Raw genomic sequence first — 10342 nt, 5'->3', positions numbered from 1 at the left:
TTTTGTGTGTATGACAATTTTGGAAAAAGAAGACAACAACTTTCTTGGTTGCTGTGCATCCTTTAACAACTACAAACCTTAGAATAAAATGTTCGTTGGTCAAATGTTATAAAAACAAAAATCTTGAAGAAAATTTGAGCATCTCCAGGCTCGGAAACCCACACAATCCTATGAATTTTCCAACTGAAGCTGCTCTGGCTTCGACGCTCCAATGTTTTCGATGAAACTTGCCAGTCATAAGAAATGCAAATCACGAAACAACTTAATGCTTACTTTGTGCTTTGGTCATTTCCATCCCCTCCTCACCTTCTTGCCACAAGCAAACGGAAAAGGTGCCGAGGTGGAAAATCTTTCGATGCTTTGGGTAATGATTTCTTACGACCGCGGGGAGTTGCATTCCGGGGAGTGATCCCTGAAAGTGCGAAGGCTTTATTGTCTCTGGAAGGTAATGCGATATGATGTGAGCAGTGCATGAATATTTTAGTGTTTCTGTCCAAGATATCGATCGGCATCCCGAGCAGACGGAAATAACGTGGGAATAACATTTTTTGTTATTTGAAAATGCTAGGCCAATAACATTTCATGTTATTTATAACAATATTTGTTATTCGCCGTTATGATTTTTTTGTTATTGGATTGTTATTGTAATAACAGACTAATAACATTTTGCGTTATTCTTCGAACAAATCTTTGTTATTATTTTTTGTTATTTTAACAACTAATCCGATCATCCCAATAACAATTGGAGTTATTCTTCTATAACAAAAAATGTTATTCCCAAGTTGTTTTGACTTTCAACCAATATCAGACCAATAACAAATATTGTTATGATAACATAAACTGTTATAAAGCTCTTATGCAAAAATGGATTTTACAAGATTATTCCATAACATTTTTTGTTATTTTAACAGTATTTGTTATTGAAATGGCATGAATTTTGTTATTACCGTCTGCCCGGGATATCGAAGGACGCAGCACGTGTGGCTTAAGTTTGGACATAGGATGAATTCCTTCGGGGTCAAAAAATTCCCGCAGCTTATGCATTATGAAAATGGCTTTTCTGACCACTCTCTCAATCAGGTCAATCAAAGTGTTTGAGCGTTTTGTTGGTGTTCTTGGCAGCAAACAACAAACATAAATTCCATAATGCAGGAGCAGGAAAAAATATCCAAATTCCACACAAAACAAACAACCTCTCGAGAGGACGCTGATTTGGATGTAAGGAAGATTTATTAGATTCCAATTTTGGGCAATATCGTGAAAGTGGAAGTATTCTTTTGTTGTATGGAAATATGGCAGATCAAACGACTGTCTGGTGGTACAAATTGGCAGGGCAAACGGCTCGATGATTGATGGTGGCAATAAAAGAAGTAGGGACATTTTTCTAGCAAAGGTTAATCTATTGTTGTGGAGGGATTCTGGGGGAAAGCTACGATTGACTGATGACCTTTTGATGTTTTTGGAGATAAATTTGAGAAAAAAAAAATAAAATTAATTGAAACTAACCAAAATTTGATCAGAAACTAACAAAACTACCAAACTAATCCCATCTACTCAACTCAAACCCCTTCCAAAAGCAACGAAACAACCGCAGTTCACAAAAGCTCATTAAAAGTGGAAACAGCTTGTACAGCAACCCGTCATGAATTCGTTAGAAATCGATTTCAAACGAGATTTAGAAACTACGCAATCACACAGAACAGGCTCCTCTAATCCTTTTTCTGCCCGGGTTGTTGCCCATGGTGCCGGAAAGCAAACTTTAAATCTATTGAGACAATTCCGAAATTAAACTGAATTAGCATACATATTAAATTATGTGGGGTGAGGAATCTTTGGGGGAAGGAATCAGACAATCGAAAATCTTGGGGTCTGGTACAGAACCAACAAAAAGGGGGGCCAAAACCAGAGATGAGATTGCTCTTTCTAGTTGGTCTCTGAGAGTTGAAGTTAGACAGATCTTTTGTTTCAAAATTTGAGAATTTCAACCATCGGAAGAATTTTCAAATGAGACACATTTTTGTCCAATTGTCTGTGATGCGAATGCTTCCGGTTATCAGGGTTATATCTGGTCGCATTTTCCGGAAGTGTCCCAACTTCGTCAGCTGCTGCCGCATGCCCGAAACATGTGTGCTGCCTTCAAGCTCGGGCCGCAGAAATCCGATTTTGGAGCTCCACTCAGCTGTGCAAATAGACAAACACAGAAAAGAGAACCTATATGTGTGAAATCTCCCCTCCAGACATGTTTTTTTTGAAGATTCCAAGCTGGTAGGGTGGTTGTTATAATTCGAAGAATATTTAAAAAGAAAAATGATTGATTCAACTTTAAACTACAGGTCAACTTTTTAATTTAATGATTTTCAAATAACTAATATTTTTAATATTCATCAAATCGCACAAATCAAGGACCATCCACGATCCCAATTTTCCCCCTCATTTGGCGCCAATTTTGCTTATCGGTGTTTTCAATCTTTTCAGCGATCCAGAATAGAACAGAGCAACAAAACAAAAAAGTCAGAGGAAATAAAATTAAAGGCGACACTTCCGTCTCTGGCTGTGAAAATTGTTGTCGTTCTGATGGTGGGGGCAAGGAAAAAAGATAGTATCATAGTGTGGGAATGTTTCACACCTTGTCGCATCGTCGGTCGTGATTTTTAAAACAATTTATTTATACATCCACTTTCATTGATATTCATTTGCAGTGAGTTTTCTCGTTTCTGCTTTCATTCTCCGACAGTTAGCATTATATATTTATTTTTGAAATTTTTGAAATTATATGTCTTTATTGAACTTTCTTATGTAATTATTCATTTCTTTTTCATGCTAAGTGGTATGGCTTAATGCTCTTCATCTTTGTTGTATTTTTCGTTTTATTATTAACTGTTTACATTCATTTATTTACTTCAAATTGTTTTACATTTTTGGATTGAATCGAATACATTTGGGTAAAAAACAAAAAAAATCACTTTAACAACTTATCCTAACTTAAAACTAAAAAAAAGTAAATTCATTGAAATATTCAAAAGCATTAGAACGAGAAAACTACGAACTGTATTTTAAGATGAATGCTCCAAGGGTTCTTAATTGTTTCTGACGAGTTTTGTACCCACGCAGAGTTGTTTTGGCCTCATTCGATCCGTCTTGGGGTTCCGTAAGACCCTAATTAATTTAATGAAGACTAGAAAAAAATACTTCAAAAGTTATGCTAACAAAACGATTTTAACAAAAGTACAAAAGATTGTAAAAAGGGTGTTTTTGCCTTCCTCACGTAACTGAGGAAAGGCTAATAAATCACTCGAAAAATGAACTTATTACTCGTAGACCCACCTTCAGATATACATATCGACTCAGAATCATGTTCTGAGCAAATGTCTGTGTGGATGCGCGGACAAAAAAAAGTCACTCGATTTTCTCCGGACTGGATGAACGGATTTTTACCATATCAGTCTCATTCAATCCGTCGAAAATCAGCAAGTTTAGTTAAGTACTTCAAAAGTTATGCTTAAAAATCGATTTTGGCGTATGTCCGGAAGATTGTAAAAAGGGTGGTTTTGTGTGTGTGTGTGCAATCAACCAAACGGGACCACGCGGTCGCTTCTTATACAAATTGAGTTTTTTCCAGGTATTTTAGATTTTGTATTCTATACATGCAAATAACTCGCATAGGCATTTGGACGGTGTTAGCTCTGCCGAGCTTCGGTGACCCATTTCTACGCAGGCTAGCCATGCGCGAGGTACCTCAGCTTGAATCGACAAGCCCCGCCCTAAAGAACGATTGCATCAATCGGATTCAAACGTTATTTAGAACTTCCGAGCCCTTGTCAAATGGACAAAGGCCCAGCATGTATATAATTTGTAGTAATAGTATTCCTAATTCAACCAACCCAAGGGACGGGGGTCGAACCCCCGAGTTTCAAAAAGTCATATTTCCTTAATTTTCTTGTTGGGAGCAGATGGGAATCGAACCCAGGATCATTCGCTTCAAAGCGAAAACCGTGACCAGTCAGCCACACCTGCTCCATAATAGGAACAACACTAAAATGCTCTCACCAAATTCTGGGATCATCCATCCAGCTCCGTAAACTCTTATGGATTCCTTTGCATCTCTTGCGTTGCCGGATGTGGCCGCCAAGTGATCCACACGACTGCCTCCGTCGCCGTTGAACTGGTTCCCAGCTTCCACAGCCACCTGGCCCCGATTTTCTCCGGAGTAAGCTCCACCTCGAATTGCTTCTTCCTCGCCTGTGAAAATTCCACTTAACACAAACCCCCTCCCCCACCACTCACTTCCTACACCAAAATTTTTACCAGCAGCAGGCACAGTTTTTAACACCTCCATTTTGAAATTTAGAATCAAGTTTCACAATTTTACAAAATAAACTCGAAAAAATCGAGACGAACATTGTTTTCAGACTAAAACCCAAAGTCTGGCTTCAAAAACACTATTTGGCGACCGAGATTTCACGTCAAAATGTCACAACGCCCAATCCACGCGAACACCTCCGAAAAACCGTCGGAATTCTGGTTCCACTTTAACCCACCAAACTCCGGTGAAGTCACGGGTGAAGTACAACACGGATTCTGTAAACCGGATAATCGACCCGCGAAATTGACCCATCCGGGACATTCTTGAAGAACGCGTACCGGAACACACCACAAGCACAGAATTTCGAAAGAGAAGACATGAAAAAACGCGGAGCAAAACATTCAGCCAACTGATCCCGATCAAGGCTTGCTGCGATCTCCAAGATTGTAAAAAGGGTGGTTTTTGCAGGAAAACCTATCATGTTATACATTTTCAAAAAGGTATTAAAAAGACCTTTCCAATGAGCCCAAAACATTGAAAATCTGACACCCCTATCAAAAGTTAATAGCATTTAAGTGTGTGTTAGGGGGAGAGGGGGTAATATGCACCCCCTAAGGGAAAGCTGTGATTTCTCAACCATTACAGCATTACTGTGGAATAATTTTGTTCGATGTTCTAAAACAACTATTATTCTTCGTCATCCATGTGAAAAAAGTCTTAAAAAACCTCAAAATTGTTCGAAAATGTCAAATTTCTAAAAACATTTTTGATTCATTTCAAACAACCATGCGGGGCAAAATGCACTACAACAACGGGGCAAAATGCACCGCAACATGGGGCAAAATGCACCGGGTAAAAGCAGTTTTCCCTAGTCACCACTAGATGACACCGCTGTTTTTACAAAGGAGCTATTTTTATTCTTTTTGGATGCTGGATCTCAGATATTTCAATAAAATGATGTCCGAGTCCATCATGCGACCTGTCGTTAGTTAGATAATCGAAAGACCTTCCAAATAAACCTAGAACATCGAGAAAGGTATTTGAAAGATTTTTTGGATGGTCCTTAAAGACAATCCTACACACTTAGATTTTTGTACCGAATTCGGTAAACTTTGACCGATTTTTTAACTACTGAACAGTCCGGTAAACTTAAAAGTACAGAATTACCGATTTTCGGTAAATTTTTGTTCATTTTGACAGACGGTTTACTGATCAAAACTTTACCGATTTCTCAACTACCCAATTCGGTAAAGAAATCTAAGTATGTATCAAAAGAAATGAGTAATGAAGCTTAAATTCATAAATGACCGATGCTCCTTTAAAAAAAAAATCCAGCGTTTTGGCTGTAGTGGCAAAATAAAAGAAGAAACCCCCCAATGTTGTTACATATTTGGAAAGATAATTGATTTTCCTACAAAGAAATATCATGCAGAATGAACCTGTGCTTCCCCTGAAATAAAAATGTAGCGTGACGGGACAACATCGTAAAACTGAACTTTTAAAAGGCACACTACAAAAATCGCTACAGTTTTACCAGCTTGATTTTTAAAAACTTTTGCTCTTCTACACATTATCACAAATTAAAAAACGAATCTTTTGCTCCTTGAACTGAAAGAATTGGATGAAATTTGAGTTTTTGCCAGCCATTTCTTTTCGTGACGGGACAACGAAAGGAGCAGATTTATGAAAAAACTCCTCTCCCGTACAATGGCTTGCAGACCACTTTTGGTCAATGTTCTTGGCTTTTAAGGTAAGAAAACGCATTTAAAGCACATTGCAATTATTGCATCATAATATAAATGATTTTTTTTCATATTAAAAATCATATTGAAAATTGAAAAATGTGACATTGTGGTGTAGCTTCGCTAAGAATCGGTCAAATGTTTTTAAGGCGAAGGATTATGTTTGGCAAAATGTTGTCGCAAGTGTGCGATTTTGTGACAAGTCTGTTGTAAAAAGATAGGACGTGTAACAAGAAAGTATGCAAGCGACGATGTAATATATGAATGTGAGGAAGGCACCAACCACCTAAAGGTGGATTAAGGAACGTTTTTAACTTGATGCGGAAGAATCCATCAAGGACGAGCTTACGTGAGCTCAAATTAGTGATTCAAAATCGATTAACTGTTATGTAAAGTTGCATTACTTTTTGCTTTTTTATTTTAGGTTAGATCTCTGGAAAACTTTTTGCGGAAGAGAACCCACGTTAACGGTGCATTTTGATACTATCTGTTTTCAGGATCCTACACGACCATCAAAAGTGTAATAATTATTTAACCTTTTAAACATAACAATCTGAGTTATTTTTGTTAGAGTTAAGCCATCCGAACATACAAATGAAAACCGTGCTTCTGAAGAACCAGTAACTGATCATAACCAAAGTAAAACAAATTGGCCGAAGGAAGATGATCAAAAAGGCTGGCGTGAGTATACGGAAAAGTGGTGCCAATGAGACTGGAATCCAAAATCGCTCAATTTGTTTTGGTTATTATCAGAAAATGCGAATCAGGAGTGAGAGCCGACTGAAGAAGTACGCTAATCATGCCGATTATAAAATCCTATTTCCTGGTCCTTGCCTTCGAGAAGTTTATCGACCACGTTACTAAACGGTCCAACGCAGAAGATCATCGGTTATAATAAACGACTGAACGTGGCTTCTCTTTGTGATATGCAGAAGAAAACGAAAAGAAAGAACATTCTTCTTGACCGATGCATCACCGGGCTTAAACAACACGATGGCGAATTGAAACACAACGAAACATCTGCCTACGGATACGTCGGTGTTGGTGATGTCACCCTGTCCATGGGGTGAAAACCGGGCAAATTTTTAAATTTTGGCATTTGAGATAGGGTTCATAAAGCTACGCAAAATTTTGGGAAACGTTTGGTAGTTTATCTTTAGATAGATAGATTGGTAGATATTTTTTGGAACAATTTGTATTTTTTAAATTTTATTAGTAGTGTCTATCTGTCTCTAATGTCTTTCAAAATTATTTTCGATTATTTCCATAAAGATTCTCTTTAATTTTATTATCTAGATCATGGATCATGATTTGACTTGATAAATTCGTCGAAGTTAAAATGATTCTAAGAAACTACAATATACACAACTGCTGGTGAATTATTTTCGTAAAATAAACAAAATAGTATACTTTCAACTTTTCCCTTTTATTCACACACAACTTCCATGTACTCGACCTCCCCCTCATCCTCCTCCCCCTCCTCCACCAACCCCTCCGGCAACATCATCTCCCCATTCTCGTCCAACTCCTCGTGCGCCTCATACTTGGGCTGATCGCCCTTCGCCACGTGCTTCTGCTTCACGTGGAACGATCGCCAGTACTTGTTCTTGAACACGAACCCGCAGTACTCGCACGGAAACTTGGCGATCCCCGTGTGGACCGTCGCGTGATGGTTCAGGTAGCTCTTGCGCCAGAACCGCTTGCCGCAAATCGAGCACGCGTGCGGTTTTTCCGCCGTGTGCATCTTCCGGTGCCGTTGGAGGGAGCTTTTCGTTTTGATTTTTGCCCCGCAAATGTCACAGTCGTACACGTTGTTCCGGTCGGCGTGGCGAGCCATGTGTCCGAGCAGGCCGGCCCGGCTGGAAAAGCTGTGCTCGCAGCCTTCGACGGAACACGCGTACGGGCGGTGGCCAAGGTGCTCGTTGCGGTGGCGTTCCTGGTTTTCCCGGTTGACCAGCATGCCGCAGATTTCGCAAACCTGGGAAGGAGAAGGTATGTTTAAAATTCAGACAAAATTACTTTGGCGGAGTCAAGTCCATAATGTGAACGTCAATTCCTCTGGCTCAGGTTAAATTGACTTGAAGGCTTCCAAAACATTTACGGAAAGATCAACTACTCGAGTAGGAATTGCGATGAGACGGAGGCCAAGAGTTCAACCGCAGCGGTGGGACAAAATCCAAGAAGTGATTAGTCGTGTCCAACAGCTGGAAGACTTCTTATGAAGCTAATTGCAAGCTTAAAAAAGCCTCGTTTTCCGATTCCATCGCTGAAACAACCAGCTATCATCCTCTTCAACGTTACGAGCTGGTCACTAGTCAACCCGACGTTGCTCTGCACAATGGCATCGTTATGGCAACGAAAGAACTTAGAGATGGAAGTAAATCTGAACAACGTGCAAGACGCAATCTTCCGGTCCCAGCTGTTATTTAACTCAATGGCGAGGAGATGCAAGGAGTCATTAAGACTGCGGATCATTAACTGATGAGGTTTTCAAAACAGAACAACAAGAATTCGAGACGGTTGCACCAAAATTTTTTTGATAAGATTCTCCGGAACTAATGCATTGCGGGAATCTTGAATTTATTGTTAAGCGCTCATGAGGAAGCTGGAAAAGATTGAGCTTGATCCTATCAAGAGCCAAACAAATCAAGATCATCAGGAAGGATTTTCGAAAAGAATATGCTCAGATTGAAATTACAATTTTATTGACTCTATACATTTTTGGCACAATGTAGAATCAGTTTACTAGCTAGAAAACATCTCTAGATGCACATCGACAGGTCGATCTATTTAGCAAGTAGAAAATTTCAAATGAAACTTTTTCCGATGGCTAACAGGCTACTTAAATCTTACGTCCCAAGATGGGAAGTCCAATTTTTATGATGTCAATTCAAAACAATGATAATGTATCCTTACCGACTGCGCCGGAAGCTTGTTCCGATTCAACTTTGGTCCCCTCTTTTTCTTCGGCTCGTCCGGGTTCCGTTTACGGTGCTTTCGCAGCTCCTCCGGCAGTGGTGGCCTGCCACGTCGTTTCCGTATCACCTTCTCCTCCGGCTGCTGCTCTTTGTCGAAAGTCTCATTTTCATCCTCAATTTCGCACGACTTCTCTTCGAGGTCTAGAATTTCCAGCTGAACATCCTCAAAGTTTAATTCTCCGCAAAGCTCCGGTTTCATCAGTACCGGAACCTCATCCAAGCTTTCGAGCTTCAGCTCGATTTGATCTGGTTCCTCGAGCGTATCGTCTTCTTCCGGGCGAGCTTCGCTCTTCACAGGCGATTCTTCGGGGAGCAACCGATCGATTTCTCGCCGACAATCTTCCACCAAAGAATGACAAGTGCCAATCGCCTCTTGGTCCAACTCTTGCGTCCAGAAGGAATCCCCTGAGATTTCAACCTCCTGCAAGAGAAGCTGCTCCGTCCGTGCGCACACCTCCCGGAAGTCATTGATAATGTGGACCAGGTTCAGACAGCACTGGCAAATCCGGATTGAGCGGTCCTTTCGGCTGACCTGAAATTTGCGGTTATTAAAACCTTCATAAAATCACTAGAAGTATTAACAAACCTCAACGGAAACAGCACTCTTTATGGCCTTTTGAACGCTATTCCCTTCAGCAAATATCTCCGGAAGTTCCGCTTTGCTAAGAACTCGCAAGCAAAGCCGACACTGCATCGACTTTCGTTTGTATGGACGTTTGCTAGCGATCGTTTCTACCGCTTCCTGGGCATCATCTTCAGGGACCACATGTCTAGCGGATCGTCTGGAGCAATTCCTCATGGTTCTCTTTTAAAACTTATACTAAGAGCAAAATTTCATTTAAAATAAGCGTAAATAAACGAATGCACAACAAACTGCGAGCAATAACAAACACAGCTATGACAGTTTGCAATGTTTGTAAACAAACGAGACGAGGGGGGTGATTCGTGACAACTTCAGCTTAGTATAACCTCTAAGTAACCCCTTCCCAATTGTGACACCTAGATGGCAGCACCGAAATCACTTGGATAATATTGAGCTTTGTCGAAGAAAGCGCGAAGTGTGGCGTGGTCGTGCAGGCAGACTTTTTATCCGGGGAAATGTTCTAAAGCACTGTAAAACTGGCGGGATAACCCATTTGAAATGCAAGGCTTGATTTTAAAATATTAAACATATTTTTGGTTCGAACAATTTACAGTTTTTCAAAAATAATAGAGTTATCTACGTGCGCATGTAATGCGTGTACGTACACGAAGAAGATTGAGGTTAAATTTTGTCCGTCCAGCAAAATCAAATGGTGCGCTGGTGTGTGTACGCGAAA

The 10342-nt window shown here is 40.0% G+C and overlaps 1 protein-coding gene across 1 annotated transcript; it reads right to left on the bottom strand.

Moving 5' to 3' along the window:
* Positions 1-7452: 7452 nt before the first annotated feature.
* LOC6052205 (zinc finger protein 28) lies at positions 7453-9914 on the bottom strand. The gene is made up of 3 exons (XM_001868469.2): positions 9610-9914; positions 8962-9555; positions 7453-8023 (listed from the first exon to the last, which is right to left on the bottom strand). Exons 1-3 carry the CDS (start codon positions 9820-9822, stop codon positions 7472-7474), a joined length of 1359 nt encoding a protein of 452 aa, XP_001868504.2. The 5' UTR covers positions 9823-9914; the 3' UTR covers positions 7453-7471.
* Positions 9915-10342: the final 428 nt, after the last annotated feature.

This window comes from Culex quinquefasciatus, chromosome 1 (genome assembly GCF_015732765.1).
Source record: "Culex quinquefasciatus strain JHB chromosome 1, VPISU_Cqui_1.0_pri_paternal, whole genome shotgun sequence".
Lineage (NCBI taxonomy): Eukaryota > Metazoa > Arthropoda > Insecta > Diptera > Culicidae > Culex > Culex quinquefasciatus.
The sequence above is the reverse complement of the archived record's forward strand: the minus strand, read 5'-3'. Positions and strand labels throughout refer to the sequence as shown.

Bases quoted from the DNA above. Each gene is read 5' to 3' on its own strand.
- LOC6052205 (XM_001868469.2), bottom strand. From the start codon at position 9,822: ATGAGGAATTGCTCCAGACGATCCGCTAGACATGTGGTCCCTGAAGAT. The intron at 9,556-9,609 runs GTTTGTTAATAC...CGCAAATTTCAG, and splicing joins AGAGTGCTGTTTCCGTTGAG to GTCAGCCGAAAGGACCGCTC. The intron at 8,024-8,961 runs GTAAGGATACAT...TCTCCTTCCCAG, and splicing joins ACAAGCTTCCGGCGCAGTCG to GTTTGCGAAATCTGCGGCAT.